Source organism: Ptychodera flava, chromosome 14 (assembly GCF_041260155.1).
Source record: "Ptychodera flava strain L36383 chromosome 14, AS_Pfla_20210202, whole genome shotgun sequence".
NCBI classification, from domain to species: domain Eukaryota; kingdom Metazoa; phylum Hemichordata; class Enteropneusta; family Ptychoderidae; genus Ptychodera; species Ptychodera flava.
Window position 1 is genome coordinate 35,927,706 of NC_091941.1, and position 15,792 is coordinate 35,943,497.

Genomic DNA, 15,792 nt, shown 5'->3' on the forward strand with positions numbered 1-15,792 from the left:
TAAATTAAATATTGTTTAAAGTATCGTAGAATAGTACTTTTCATATAAAATATCTCTGGTTTAAAATCAGCAGGTTGGCTGCCCCTGATCCATCTTTACTTAGTGTTAGTCTGTTTCCTGTGTTTATCTATATCTTGGACAAAAGTGAAACAGCGTGTCTTGAAATGAACTCGGGCAGTGAGTTTCGTTCACGGAAGCTTTTCAACAGGTAAATTACCGTTGATTGTGGAATTTACACACCTGTTACACAAATTCAAACACATTGTATAACAATGACGTATACACAGAAGTGGATCAACTGTTCATGATCAGACCGCGATTTGAAATTCGCCTGCGTCATCACTCCACTGCGTGGTCTAAATGTTTGAATTGTATGTGTTGTTGATCTTCCCTAAAAAAAATAATAGTTATAATTATTATAATAATTATAATTTTGTCAAAGCAATCGGAACTGCAATTGGCCCAAAACCTCTGATCTAAATGTAAGGTCTGCCGTAATCAAATAAAATTCGTTAGATTATATTGCCTAATAGCATCAGAATGCGTGGAACGAATCGTCAGACATGCTGGTCACGTGTGTGATTGACCTCGGTCATTTGACCATCTGACATTACAGTATAAGAGAAAGACATACCTTGGCAACATGGACGCCATTTTTAAGCTCTGTTTTCTGGCGGTGTCGATTTTATTTCTGTCTGCAGGTATGACAAAATCTTTTTAAAGATTCTATTACAGTTTTCGTAATACCTGTCACCAAAATCTGACGTACTCTATTACTACGCGATTTTTCTCACAACTTTTCGAGTTGACTTTCACTTTGTCGAGGCTTGGGCACAAGTTCCCAAGTGAGTTTTCAAAATTGTTAACGCCATATCATGTATAACGTTTTCGTGTGTTGGGACACTGGACATCAAAAGTCGGTTGCAAAATAGCACACAGTGCATAGCAAGCCATGAACTTAACTTTTTCGAATTTTCAGACAAAACTTCTCGTGTAAGGGCTGTAGTTACGGACACACGCAATGTGTAGCCTTATTTCTCCTCGGGGTCATTAGGGTTACGGTTTAGGAAAGCGCTGTCAGAAGACCTGTCATAAAATACTTAGGCTCATTGTTCACATCCGAACCAGTATGTCCATTATTCCCTAAACATTCCTGATTAGGTGCTCAAAACTAAGAAATACATGAATATCAAATGAAATGTTATCTGATTTTGACCCTTGAAATAATTCGCTGGGATCGTGGCAATGTGTTAGCAAATAAGATGAAAAAGTATACTTCAGTAACTAATGGCAAGTTTGCAAATTCATTAGATAAAACTTGAGACTATACAGTGGACCCGTATATTCTTGTGTCTGTGTACAACTGCAGTGTGACAGTTATGTACGACTGTCACCATCTCTGTCTCTCTTTGTCAATATTCTTTCTGGAGATTCTCGCTTGTGTCTGTAATATCTAATGTATGTCTTCTGTAGTATTTTTCGCATAAATGTGTGTACGTATTGCTTGAATTGTTTTAACCTTTTTGTACAGGACCTGAAATGAGTATTTGTAATCAATGTTTATTTCCTGTACTGTGTTCAGAGTCACATGGTTGTACTAGTGATTGGGATTGCCCAGGGTTTTTGGACTCGTCCTACGAACGTTACTGCTGCGGTAGCAGTTGGTACTCTTATTGTTGTGACTGGAGTACTTGGTTGATAAATTCCTTCGATGGCGATGATGATGATGATGGCGACGACGATGACGACGACGATGATGATAGCTATTCGTATAATGAAGATATAGAGTGAGTACTTTTTAAAATAAAATATTTCAGCTGTTATTTTCACGTCACTCCTGAGCATACTTCATCCAAAATTGAGAAGCTTCGATTTGTAAGCTCCTAAACCTACGATGCCCCGACAATTACAGACTGTACATTATAGGGAAAAGGACCGCTTCAAGTTCATATGCGAGCAACACCCTGTACCAGAAGTTCTTGCTCGCTTTGGTCGTATTCCATTTCCCTCTCGCCAACAAAACAATCCACCTGGCAGTGTTCCAAAACTGCTGCGCACCGTCAAACACTGATGACATCACGCTTGTCGCTTTTGTGTTAAATTCTGACAGAAATTTGTGAATGAAAAGGCGAATCGAAGGGGCCAAAGATGTTCAATTTATGTGTAATGTTATGGATACGATTAAAGAAGATCTATATTTTGTGTTCATTGTCCTTTTTTGCTCAACGTGATGTGTTTCTCGTATATTGAAGTGGGGTAGAATCATGCGAGACGATGCTTTATACGTTTCATGTCACGATCTCTTCGGTAGAGGGCGCAAAAACATCAATCTTCAATCTTTACTATATTCGAAATATTTGGCCACTAATGTGTAAATTGAAATGAAAGTTAATGATGTTATTCATCTCCTATAAGGAAAATTAATTTTTATAGTATTTCTTGGAGTAGACAATATCAAACTGTCATGGCTGAATTTCTGATGAGACCAAGATCAACGGAAAAATATTTTTGTGTCCCCAAACGTGTCTGTAGATAAGATAGATAGGAGGGAAATGTTCCTTGTTTCATTTCATGGGATGTGTTGAAGGAAGCGTGCACTTTTTAGAGGAATTTATCATTAGGATTTGCAGCTCCTGAACACAGGTTGCCGTAAGCATGAGAGAAAATGCCGAGAGAGTTTGACCGGTTGACCTCGCTGTTAATTTTATGCAGGAAATTACAATAACAATGCTTGGTCGAATGACGCAGTGCCTTGAGGGTGGGATCACCAGTGGTAGATGGGGAGGAGTACCTTCCCGATGGTGATAAGTGGTGCAGATTACCGTCGCCAAGGTGACTGGCGTATACGCGTGCCAAAAGACACCTATGGTTGATTTCCTGTTGACCAGTCGGATGGCAGAGTTGCAAATACCTGGACTGAACCATTTGGTTTTTTGTGGGTGTCGGTGGTACTTTTGACAATATAAGTAAAATGCACATATATTGAGTTTATTGTCTTGTTTATGAGCGGCCAGTATTTCCAACAGCATAAATTATGTGCATTTGCCCTTGAAGGAATAAATAATTTTCGAATAAAACATCGCGAATGTAACTATATTCCTTAAGCTCGACGTACACTTAAGTGCCCCAAAGAACCATGAAATCGCCCGACTTTCGATTGAAGAGATGAGTTTTGCCAAACCGCGTATACAGAAAAAGTGGCAGATGACTTTATTTTTAGAATCATAGACAGTATAGCGAGATGTAAAAAATGTGAAACAGGCTCCCCACCTAACTATCCTAAATGTTTTTGTGTCGAGTTTGTGTTTGATTCGTTTCGAAAATGTGTTCCTACATTCTTATCCGATTGTTTGTGTTAATGAAATGTTTGTTTCGCTTGGATATTTGTAGAGAAGTTTGGATTAGTGTGTACGGTAATGTTTTGTTTGTGTGGGGAAAGCTTATGGCGAGACGCAGCCGGACCTATGTTGTTACAAAAGTTGATAGAGTCGCCCTTTGACGCTTGCGTTTCGAAACCCGAGTGTGGTTTCTCATCAGTCGCAGTGTAGATTCTTTCCTTAGTTTGTGTTTGTGAAAATTTATTTTAATGCATTTTAGTGGTCTTGCTTTCCGATTAGCGAGGCAAGTATATTAATTTTGGTCACGTTGTGAGTCCGTTTGGTGGTTCGGTTTGTTTGTTCTATATTTCTCTACTTCGGTAAATTTTGTTTTGACTGGTGTGTCTTTTAGATTTTTGCGGAGGTTTGTGAATTTTTAGGCAATAAGTACCACTGCGGGGTACGGATTTTATGTTTATTGGATCAAGATACTTACAAGTATCCTGGTTGATGTGCTTGTTCTCGTACATTTTAATTAATAGTTCATTTACTTTGTTTACTGTTTGTTCTGGCTTGTTGTGTATAATACTGAGTGTTACGTAATTGCCTTTCGCATTCGAGTACGTAATCGTTTGTGTTGACAATAACGAAAACCGACCCTTGTCGAAGGGTTATTTCCCAAAATTTGTCCAATGTTTGCAAGCTAGTTTATCGCGATTCTTTTGGCACGCGACATGTTTTGTTTCCTTGTTTGAAAGGGTATCTCTAGAAGTGCGAGTTTAGAAGCTTCAGATAGCTTTCAAGTTTTTTTTTTTTGTTGTTCGTGGAGTCCAATTTGACTTTTCTTTGAATTGGTGTTGTTGCGATTGTTTGTGTCTCACGATGTAGCGTAGTCACATTATACGACTTTATTTGTTGAAATCCTGAGGTGGTTTTATTCTGTTTGGTTTTGTTGGTGTCCGAATGAATTTTAAGGCTTTTGCCTAGTACTATTTTTCGGAGTTTCATAGTTGAGCGATGATAGGTTGTTGTTGAATTTTATGTTGTTGTCGGCTTTTCTTTGGAAATAGCTGATTTATTTCCACGGCCATGTTTTCTGTTACGTTACTGTGATTGTTTATTTTGTATTTAATATTGTGTTTCAGTTGTTTGTTATGTGTACGATTTTTGTTATTTCTTTTAAGTGTTGTGTGTTCTATGTCATCTTATCGTATTTTTTGGTAGTTCCCTTTTTGGAGTATTTGGTGGCCCTGAAAAGGGCCGCTTGGTATGGGTTTTTGTTAGCGCTTGGCGCGTTTGTTTTGGCGATAAGCCTAGCTTTTTATGCTTCTTTTCGCCGATTCGATGTGCTTGGTGAGTAGGTGTTTGCCGCCTTCTTGTCACTGTGTGTGCTTACATGGACAGTCTGCATAGCCCTTGAATGTGGTCTCGATTTTGATCAAACTTACAATTTAGGAGTATATATCAAACTGATAAATGATTTATGTGATTACTGTAGCTATAGATAGGCTACATTCAGGACGGGCAGCGACGGGCAGTATTTAGTAGGCAAAACAGGTGGTTTTCACCGTGGGCAGAACTCGGTGCAATGATACTGAACATTAATAGTAAGCCTGTCACCTTGAAGGTAATGCTGTAGGTGAAACAAGGACACAACACGATGGTACAAACAACACCACAAGTGAAACGTACACACAGAAATACACGCGTTCCTACGTTGTGCCCACCCGGGCCACGCGATTAAAATATGACTGATATGCTGGATAGTGTTAATTGGGTCGGTAAACAGTCAATTAATAGTTTAATTGACTACCTGGGTGATTGGCAGGTCGTGTCCAACGACGCATATGCAAAGCAGGCCAAAAGACAAAAGCCCCCAAAGTTATTGACAGCTGGCCAGGGGTCACCATGAATACGTAATGAAGCTTCACAACGCAGAAACTGCGTAGTCAAGCCCTTCTTAACCGGTCAAACTCTCTCGGCATTTTCCGGCATGATATGTTAATTCGAACCACCCGATTGTTTACCGTTTTAATAGTACTCAGATAAGTATATATCATGTTTGTAGAATCAGTTGCTTGATTTAAAAGAGAAGTGTTACATACAACGTGAAGGTGCACGTGTCCTTGGATCACGTATGTCCAAACACGTATTATATCGTTACAATGAATTATGCGTATCGCAGAAAGGGGACGGTGAAAAGGCAATGCTTCAGAATGACGCAGCTTTGCCGTCGCATAGCCTAAAATCGCTGTAGAAAGCTAACCCCGATAGGAGCAACGGTATGAAATACGTCTGAAATTGTAGATGAAAGAATATTGTATATGTAAGATTCAAAGTGGAGACGGCTGAATATCGATGTCGGCCCACAGTCGCGTGGACGCCTCGCTTTGTCTCTTTGAATGAAAGGAGTCGGACTGTTCTGACCCTTGCCGCCATTCTTTGCACGATAGGCGCATACAGCTTTTCAACTCTGAGATACACCGGTGAATGCCTGGTTGGTATACTCGAAGTCTATACTTTTATTTTCCCTAATGCATTCACTGTCTCTTTTAAGGTGGCATTGCACGTAACACAGCGTTTTACTGAAAGCCACTTTTTTGCAAAAGATTTATTGAATTTAAAGTAATTTGTTAACCCAAGATTAAAATAAATAGTATGAGGGGGTTCCTTGTCATCTTTGATGAGACATATTCCTTTAAAAAAAACTGTGTTGTTAAGTATATTGTGATCTCTTAGCTGTTTAATTACATGAAATTACTGTTTATTGATTGTGAAGTCCATTCTCGATATGCCCCCAAACCGCAACTTCCTTATCCCTTGTGCTTAACAGTGAAAATTATCATGGTAAATGCTAATACTTTAAAAAAGCCGTAAAATTTACATACGGAATACCGACCGACATGTTGCTTCGACGTTTTATTCTAAAGTCTGACTTCGTAGCAAAGAGGAGACCTCGTATTCGGCCTGTTTATGTGAACTTCTTCAGTATTAAAATCCACCTGCGACACCCAAACTTAACACAATTCATGTCTTACTTTTACTTTGAACTATGCCACTTTCCGATATTGAGAATTCAACTTTAATAAAAGAAAACAAGTCGCTTTTCTTATGCAAAAGTATGTCAATTTTTGTACCACTTACAAAACGGTCGTATTATGGGATATATGGAGGCATTCAGAATTACCTGTTAAACCATTTTACTATTCCTCATCGATGGACAATATTTTGATAATTTGGTGACTTTCTGGTAATTACGGGAAATATATGATTTTGTTACATGCTTCTTCTGAATAAACTGTTGCGATTCGATAATTTACGGCTATGTGGTATGCATCATTTGAACGCTGATACATTCAAAGAACCAGATCCGGCAAACAGTTTTAATAACGTGTTCAGGATGTGTTCACAAGTAAAGTCCCCTTTGTATGATCAAAAATTTTCAAGTTCCCCTAAATTATCATATGGCCATAAATGGTATTTATTAAGGATGCACGAGTAGAAAAAATAAACACGTATTTTGCAGTTCTGCTCGCAGGTCCATATTTCTAAGGCATGTTCTTTATTTGATTCATTTTTATGCATCAGTAGACTTTTTGGATATATCAGTAATACCGGTAATAATAACATATTGACTAAGGCTTCGGGAGGCTTCTGTTTTGGGGGTGACTCACAGTTCCTCGGGGTAAAGACGGATGCTGTTACCCCCATAGCCAGTCAATATGTGTTTTATAACACATCTCTTCCGTAGTCATGCACAAGAACGTACCCTACACAAAACTTGTCGCATGTTGGCCTAATATGTTGGAGTGGTTCGGCAAGAAAACGTTTTTCCCGACAGCGTCGCAATACTTCTGCAAACCGTTCAATGCATCTTTGATTGTCGTTTTTGTTCGTTTCGAGTCCTTTTTGGAAACCAGAGCATTCCATTCTTCTTAAAAAAGTAGGATAAGCCGAGAAATTTCTATCGTTTCGTTATTAAGCTTAGTCGCGGATGATATCTTTGTTTACATTCCAGTTCGCGCATGCGCAAATATCGTTGTTGAACTCAGCAAGCATCATTTTTCGGAATTGACAAATAATGCCTGATGACATCGTCTACGTGGATCAGCACAAAAAAGAACGCATCTCACGTAACTATCAATTGACGAATTAGAACACACACTGCAGATGATATAATCTAAGATGACTTGAGTCCATCCGACTCTGGCTAGGTCAATGCCACCTGTTGAAGAGCACACAAAATGACGATCATGAAAGAGTATCCAGAGTATTCCTGGCTATACTTTGCCAAAATAGTGAAAAACTCAGCACGGTGACCTACGAAATTGTTTTTTTGGGGGGGGGTTGTTTTGTTTTGTTTTCCAAATGTACAGGACATGTATGACTGGGATGCTGCTTAGAAAATTTTAACAAAATCAACAATACAGGAAGATTAATCCGTGACATTATTCGGCCAACCATTTTTTCACCCTGAAATCAGAGAATGAAAGTCGAAATATGGGCAAATTTCATGATTTCATCGGTTCACTTGACCATTTACATTAAAATTGGACCAAATTTCGATCTTGAATTTGCTCTGTTAGCATTCTATTTCTGAATTAAGAATGACACGTTCAGCGCGGTATCTTTTGCGGCCAACCTAATTTTGAATCAATAAATGCAAATAGGAATTACGAATTGAGTAAAAATGCTAAATTGTAGTTGGTTTTCTCGAGTAATAAAGGCGACGAGAACCGCTAGTTTGCGATGTTAATTGTAAATCGAAATTAGAAATAAGAAATTGGCACCACGTGACCAACTTAGGGAGCCTTGATATTTTACAGAGGTGTCGGCGGAAATCAGGGGGTTGAGTTTTACGACAAGGCTGGAGTTAGACATTGCAAAACACTGTTGGGGGTTTATTCTACTATTAAGCTTTTTGTGGAACTATAGCAATAACAACAAAATTGAACGAAATGTAAAACCAACCATGTAGTTGAAAAAGATAGGAAATGAGTACATGGATGTATTACTGCAGCAGTTGTCTGTAAAACTGTGGCAGTTTACGAACTTTCTGTAAATAGAGCTACAGTTTTGAAACTAACACGTCGAACAGTAAAACGGTATATTCACTTCTGGATATGACACTTTAGCCTACGATTAATCGTTTGATTCTGACGAGTTACTTTGAATGTCAAGTTCGTGGATGTCAAAACCCTCTACAGGGAGTAGTAAAGTTGACACTAAAAGTGACCCCTCAGAAGCCAATGATTAACGTGTATAATCCGCGTAAAAGTGGTCGTTTGATTCTGCGGAGGCTAACTTTAGTGCCAGTTCTCCACCCCCGTAAAGGGAGTTGACATCCCTGAACTTGACACTTCAGTGTCAAGTCACTATCCCGTAAAGGGAGTTGACATCCCTGAACTTGACACTTTACGTAACTCGTCAGAATCAAACGATTGAATTGTAGACAAAAAGTGTCACAACTAGAGATATATATGGCAGTTTACTGTTCTCGTTCGTCTTAAAACTTGTTTTATTCATCGAATGGCAAAACTGCTCCGGTTGTATTTATATAGACAACCGCTGCAGTTATTATCAAATGGACATCCATGACAGATATTGTAAACTATTAAGGTTATACTCATATCGAATGTACATCGATTCATGGTTGTGTATTACGTGTCATTCAATTTTGTTGGTGTTACCATAGTTAAACAAACAGCTTTTGTAAAATGCAGCTCCCCAAACTGTCTTTTTAATGTCTGGCCCCCGAAACAGTGTTGTAAAACTAAATCCCCTGCTATCTACCGACCCCCGTCAAAAATAAAAAGTTCCCTCAGTTTGAATCACGTGGTGCAAAGTTCTAATTTCTAATTTCGATTTTCTATTAACATTGTGCAACTAGAGGTTTCGTCTGTAAATTCACTTTTCGTACTCGGGAAAATCAATTACAATTTAGCATTTTACCCAATTCGTAATTTCTATTTGCATTTATTTGTTATACGGTCGGCCGAGAATGATACGGCACTGAACGTGTTATTCTTAATTCAGAAATACAGCACTGAGAAAACACATCGAAGATCGAATTTTGGTCCAATTTCACTGTAAATGGTCAAGTGAACTGATGAAATCATGAAATTCGCCCATATTTCGACTTTCATTCTCTGAATTCTGGGTGAAAAAATGATTGGCCTGTTAAAATACTCCATCAAATACACGCATTATCGCGGAACTTTGGGTGTAATAAGGCAAGTTTGGTAAAAATAAATAAATAAATCCATTCAACCAGTATGCTGTGAAAGTGACACTACCTCTAGGTAGTAGAAGCGCAGTAGCTGTATTAGGCTAGCTTTGAAATTTTGACGATGTTTTTGTTCAGTTTTTATAAATATTCTTGTTCTACTCCCTACAGTATGTTGAGCTGTCCGGTATTCAGCTTGCCAATACAGCATGTGTATGTGTACTGTGCATTTGTATCATTAACAATAACTTTTCAGTCTGGACTCTAATTCAATTTTCGAATCCTCCCTCAGTTCCTCCAGGCCCCACACCACCATCCCTAACCAATTCTTGTGAACGAAGCCTTAGTGGCTGCTCTCTAAAACTGTAAAACCTCTCTAAAACCTCTGTGCACAGTAAAGTGTTATTGCATTTCATTCTAATCATTTGTCAGGCAGATTTCACAAACTCGAGGTAATATATCTTTTTTGTAATTTTAACATTTGTCATTCAACAGTAAGCATTTGATGAGCCAGAGGATGAGATTCAACTCAACGACACTTCTGACTCATCTTGTAGATTGTAAATTACATGTTTTAGTTCAATATCGACTTTCTCTTCAGAGATAATGCTCTTGGACTTATTCTGGCCATAACGTTTGGAGTGATTGGTTTCATCATCTTTATCGTTGTACTGGTTGCCATCTGTGTGTGCTGCTGTGCTGCTGCTAGTAACGGTCGAACAACAACTACTCATGTTTACCGTAAGTGACACATGTTATTGACCGGATGATCCGTTGCGTAGGGTAGGGCAGTCGCTATCTCGAGACGAAACGGAGAGCATATGTACGACCACTGACAGTACCCTGTGTGGATAGATTGTCGTTTGACGGAAATTCCAGTTAACGCAATCTTACTGTCTATGCTTTTCTCCACATCTATTTGTTGTCTGGCATAGAATGTTGTATTGCCGGATTTCAAAGTTCATAGGATAGTGTAATTTGAAAACACTATTTATTTGAAATTTTGGTACAGCTACCTTATTCTCACTAATGTCAGGAGGCTCATTGCCAACCGTATGTACCACTACTTATCCTTTGGTTGACTCAATTACTTTCCCTGCCACTGTCTACAATAGATTCCCTCGTACATAAAAAACACTGACGTGTTGATAGAGTTGCGTACTAATCTCCTGCCTCTCTGCCTCTTTGCCAGGTAAAATTATCCTCAGAATGCTTGTATGTCACACATTGATTTTAAGTTAGAATGCACCTCGGGGACAGATTATTTGAACTCTCAAACTTTTTTTTCCTGATCTACCATTTTGGGGGTTTATTTTAAAGCTCTTGGTGTAAGAAAAACTATTACTGTTTCGAAAATCGAAAATTTTATTTTTCTCTATTGAGTTAACACAGGGGTGGCGGCCATTTTGAATTTTAAATATCGGTAAATGTTAGGTAATTTGTTTCTCTAGTACCAAATTTGCACAGTTTGACCCCGATTTTGATTTTTGATTTTCAAGGAGAATCTTTGAAAGATTCCTTGATTGATGTTTGAGCAAAAGTTTAAGTCTTTCACTTTCGAGGAGCATAAACTACACCTAGCGAGCTATTTGACAAGTTTGCAACATATGTACAAGAGTGATAGCGAGTGCATGTGGAGTGAACTGGTCCAAATTGAGTGGTATACTCATTGCTAACGTCATTTGTTGCAACTATATAGTAATTTTAAATTGCAAGTCTGACGTGAAACGTCGAACAGGAATTTTTTCTCTAGATACGAGCTTGTTCCTTTTACATCTTGAACAGGTCTATATTTGCGAATTTCTGTGCATTTTGTGTTAACTAACGCTTATTTGACTTTCTTAGCAATCACAGTATTTCAGAATCATGAAAGTTATTGTTATCTGCTATCTTACAGCTGCCCAGGTCGCACCAGTTGCCATGGTGGAGACGGGTAACGCCTCATCAAGTGCTTACTACAACACTCAGCAGCCACCAGCGTACGCTACATATAACGCTGGTCAGGGCGGCCATGTCACTGAGATGAAATACTAGTCTCACCGACAAGTCTCATGCAACCGTTGACAACTATATTTCGCTATCGCTCAAGTTATCAATGACTTTTCAAAATGTTATACACCGTAAACAGATAATTCTCATAAAATTTTCAATCAAATGCTGCTGATCGATATTGTTCCAGGTACAATCTTATCATTGTTCATTTTCAGAATTTCTGATTATCGAACAAGTAATTTTTATAACAATGTCAACGTTATGAAAGTTTACGTTTTATCTGCGTTTGTTACATTTTTAATTGGAAATTACGTTCCATCCATTTTCATCTTTAATGTTTAATATGTTGAGAGCCAAACTTGTATCAATGGCAGTTCTCTTTAGAAACATTGTCCACTTGCATTTCGGATTCTACCGTGTGTCTAATACTTCTTCCGATCTGACGATTATTCATGTAAACGAATAACAATAACAAACCTGCAACCTCTTTTCTTCTCAGACTGGTTTCTGTTGCAACATTGAGGCAGCCATACCATTTCCGCAAATCCTCCGTCCTTTCGTGTCACACAAGATAATCATCCTTGATCTTTTAAGGTATTTGTATCATTTCGCTCTTTTGTTAGTTTTTTTAAACTAGGAGTGTTTTTGTACTATATGGAGGTTTTATTGAGTTGTAAAGTGTTATAGTGGTTTTCAGTTATCGTTGGTTATATAATTTTAACCCATTTAGATCAATGAGTCTCTGGTTTATCTGTCTCCAAAGCAATTTCGTATTCTGAGTGGAAGATGTAATTGATATGAAATGCATTCCAGGAACTAATTTGTTGTAATCTCGACTGTCACGTTCCGGTTTATCGAAATCTTTGATGGACTGTTCCATGTAGAATGCGCCCCTGGGATACATAATCGGACCCTTAAACGTTTACAATTTTTTTCTGGTATACTTCACCGTATTTTCTTTTGGGTTGTGAGTATTGCTGAAAATAAACCGCAATGTCTATATTGATTCAAATACCAACGTATTTCAAATTTAATTACTCAGAGTTTTGAATATTTTATCATATTAGTATCAAATACGCCATATTTCTGTCAAAATCATTGCAAGTGTCGTTTTATGCTTGAGAAAGCTATGAGGATGATGATCAGATTCCTCTGTGTAACACAAATAATGGAACAGAGGTGTGAATGCTATTTGATAATTTATTTAGAGAGCATATTGTTACATGGATATTAAAACTACTAGAAATGCTCACAGAATAAAATCTAAAATCGATACTAACGCTGTAATTTCATTTCGTTTATGGTCCCCTTTTCATTTTTTATTGCTGTGCATGTCTATAATTCATCTCGACCAGTCGAGAATTATTTAGCGGGTTGGGAAAGGGTGAGCGCATGGGAAATTTGATTCTGTTGCTCGAAAAATAAAAGCTCACGGAGAGGGAGAAGAATTCGTTTATCTAGGAGCTTTATGCGGCTTCAAAGGAGCTTAAATTGTAGGTTTTATGTCTTCGTGGTGAGTTGGAAGAGAAGGAAAACAAGAAGGAGAGAGGGGATTTTTTCTTATCTTACAAAGTCCTGGAGGGCAGTTGCTAACGGTTCCAACTTGAATTCACACTCGGTCGCATCTCGTCTCACTTTTCAAACAAAATCATCGAAAAGTAGGCAACGCGACTCGCGTGAGTCAGATTGCAAAGTCACAATGTTAGTCTATGAAAATTTCCAGTTGAAACAAAGTCAAGTAGCTGGATCTTCTGGAACTCTCTCCCCATGTTTTTTTTCCTTGGGCGCCGGGGAGGGGGGGGTCAGAGGCATTTGCATATTCGGAGTCGCCCGCATCATGCTCCTTCTTGTATCCCGCCTGCCTCTTTTTAAATTGAAGTTTTGTTCAAAATATGTTTGAATAAAAATTTTTACATTTAAAACGTCTTTAGTTCCAAATCGTCTTGTTAGGTGCCCTAGTCTATTTTTACAAATAACATCTGTTCGGGGATTTATTTAGTTCGTTACTGCTTGCACGGTTGGGGTTTAGTAACCGTGCTACTGAGTTTTCAACTTCTAATGTACGAAATTTACAAACAATTCAAAAGTCAGACAAAAACACGACGACATGTTGCCATTGTACACTACTTGCATTAAGAACAGTGCGAAAACTTGAAGGCCTAAAAGCTGTAACTTTTTAAAAATCATTTAATACAAATGCACTTCCCGAAGGATGGGACGACAATGGGCTTGAACTACATGATAAGAAATAAACACATGTCCCACTCAAATATGGCCGCCTTCATTCAAATAGGCAAAGAAACGGCGGACAGGGCGCATATAGTTTGTAGTTTTATAAAAGTGGTACTGAATATCCCTCACTAGAACATAATGTTGCTTTCGCTGTTTCCTTTGTAAAGTGACCGATATCCAATATACAAAGCAACACAACTGGCAACGCTAGCTGGTACAGGTGTTGTTCGTCGTGTCGTATTATACAATGATACGATTGAAAAGAACTCGCCTCTCACGTTGCCACGTGTAGCTCGGCCTTAAGGTGAAGTACTACGAATTAGGTCAAAATTAAGTTGTGGTGTCATTTTCTTGAAACTTTGCACAAATATTCTTGGAAGTTGTGCAAGTGTAAAAATGAAATAAAAAATGGGGGTCACCGTGCTTGTTTCCATGGAAACGGACGTTAAAATGGCGTCGTTACAAATAAATAAAATGATATAATTTACTTAAACTAAAGAAAGCAATTATAAAACGCTTAGCAAATGAGTTAATTTTAATAAATACCAAGACTTAAGATCCATATCTATTGAATGTATAGTTTTCATGATGTTTGTGAAGAAATTTTAACATATATTAAGTATCGATTACAAATGACGATATCGAAATTATGTCACTACATAATTTTCGAACTTTCTTCCTGTCGCTTTGAATGGTGTCATTTTGACCAAACTTGGCGAATAAACTCCTGACATAATACCATTTAGTTTACACTTTTAATAAAAGGGTGTCACCACGCTACTTTTTACAATATCTCCAGGTGAATGGGTAATTTGCGCCATATAAATGGGAGAGAAATGTTAATTTTTCGCTCATATTGAATAAAAACCAGCTTCCTAGGGGTCAAAATATGACAGGGTAATAGGTCACATGTATTTCAAAGACACTGGGTCAAAAAATTAGGTCAAAGCGCAATTTCAAACATGAAAGGTGATGTTAAATACATGCGCTACAAAATAACCCATTTGCGGCAGGCTGGAGTTAAATCTGCGCAGAAACGTTCTAAAGCGTGTGCGCGTCCCAATTCGTCGCCCTTCACCTTAAGCAACCTGCCTTCTACATTGTATAAACAATAGTAAAGTAATCATGTGTCGAAAATTAAGCCAAGCGTCTCGGGGCAGACACCGCCGAAGATGTATAAACGACCGATAATCATATTTGAAAGTTTCGAAATTTGGTTGAAAAAAAATGTGAATTTGACTAGATTAACGACTTTATTGTTTGTATATGTAGAAACATCAGAAACATCAAGGTAAAACATATCTTTCATACCTGGTCATCACAAATCATTGTGTATCATATTTCATAAGATGATATTGTGTCACAACTCGTCACATCATATCAAGTCATGCCATGTTATATCATATCATATATCATATATCATATCTTATCATATACCCATGCCCATATTGCTACATCCTAGTGACGTTCAACGTAAAATATCAGCCGTGATATTTCACGGTAAACGTCGAGATATGCACGATGAACGTCATCAGTTTTAGAGTTTTCCCGAACTACATTAGCAGTTTGTTGGTAAACAACGTAAACAAGTAAATGGCTGCCGCTCCCCGCCTGCGAAGCGATGTCGCCGACGAAAAAACTTGAAGGGGCTTCGTGGAACACGGGTATTTCTGGTTGCAAAATACGAAAATATCACGTTGAGTCTTGAAATGTTTTCCCATGGTATTTTGGTCAAGGTCTAGCAAAAAAATCTGCCGTTCGCACGGCGCCGGCAATGTGCACGGTCTCCACCGAACAGGTAGTGAGCGCGTGGCGTGACAGCGATGTCGCGCGCGCGACGACTGTTGACATGGCAACTCTAAGGTAAACTAACAAAATGGCGTCCCTCTCTGCGCGAGCTCCGTGCCGTACGACGATCGAAATCAGGATAGATTTAAAGCTGAGCAGTTTTTGATCGATTACAGTTGTAATGGCATATTGCACATTAAAATGTTCCTTCTGCATGACGATTTTTGTATCCCGGTG

General features: G+C 38.3%; 1 protein-coding gene across 1 annotated transcript; it reads left to right on the forward strand.

Annotated features, from left to right (window-relative positions):
- The first annotated feature begins 590 nt into the window (after positions 1 to 590).
- LOC139150301 (uncharacterized) lies at positions 591 to 12,814 on the forward strand. The gene is made up of 4 exons (XM_070722592.1): positions 591 to 701; positions 1,583 to 1,787; positions 10,145 to 10,284; positions 11,441 to 12,814. The coding sequence occupies exons 1-4, from the start codon at positions 644 to 646 to the stop codon at positions 11,575 to 11,577; spliced, it is 540 nt and encodes a 179-aa protein (XP_070578693.1). The 5' UTR covers positions 591 to 643; the 3' UTR covers positions 11,578 to 12,814.
- Positions 12,815 to 15,792: the final 2,978 nt, after the last annotated feature.

What these genes read in the sequence shown, in the direction of transcription:
- LOC139150301 (XM_070722592.1), top strand. Translation starts at nt 644, where the DNA reads ATGGACGCCATTTTTAAGCTCTGTTTTCTGGCGGTGTCGATTTTATTT. An exon ending in GATTTTATTTCTGTCTGCAG is followed by an intron (nt 702 to 1,582) that starts GTATGACAAAAT and finishes TACTGTGTTCAG; the next exon opens with AGTCACATGGTTGTACTAGT. An exon ending in AACAACTACTCATGTTTACC is followed by an intron (nt 10,285 to 11,440) that starts GTAAGTGACACA and finishes GCTATCTTACAG; the next exon opens with CTGCCCAGGTCGCACCAGTT.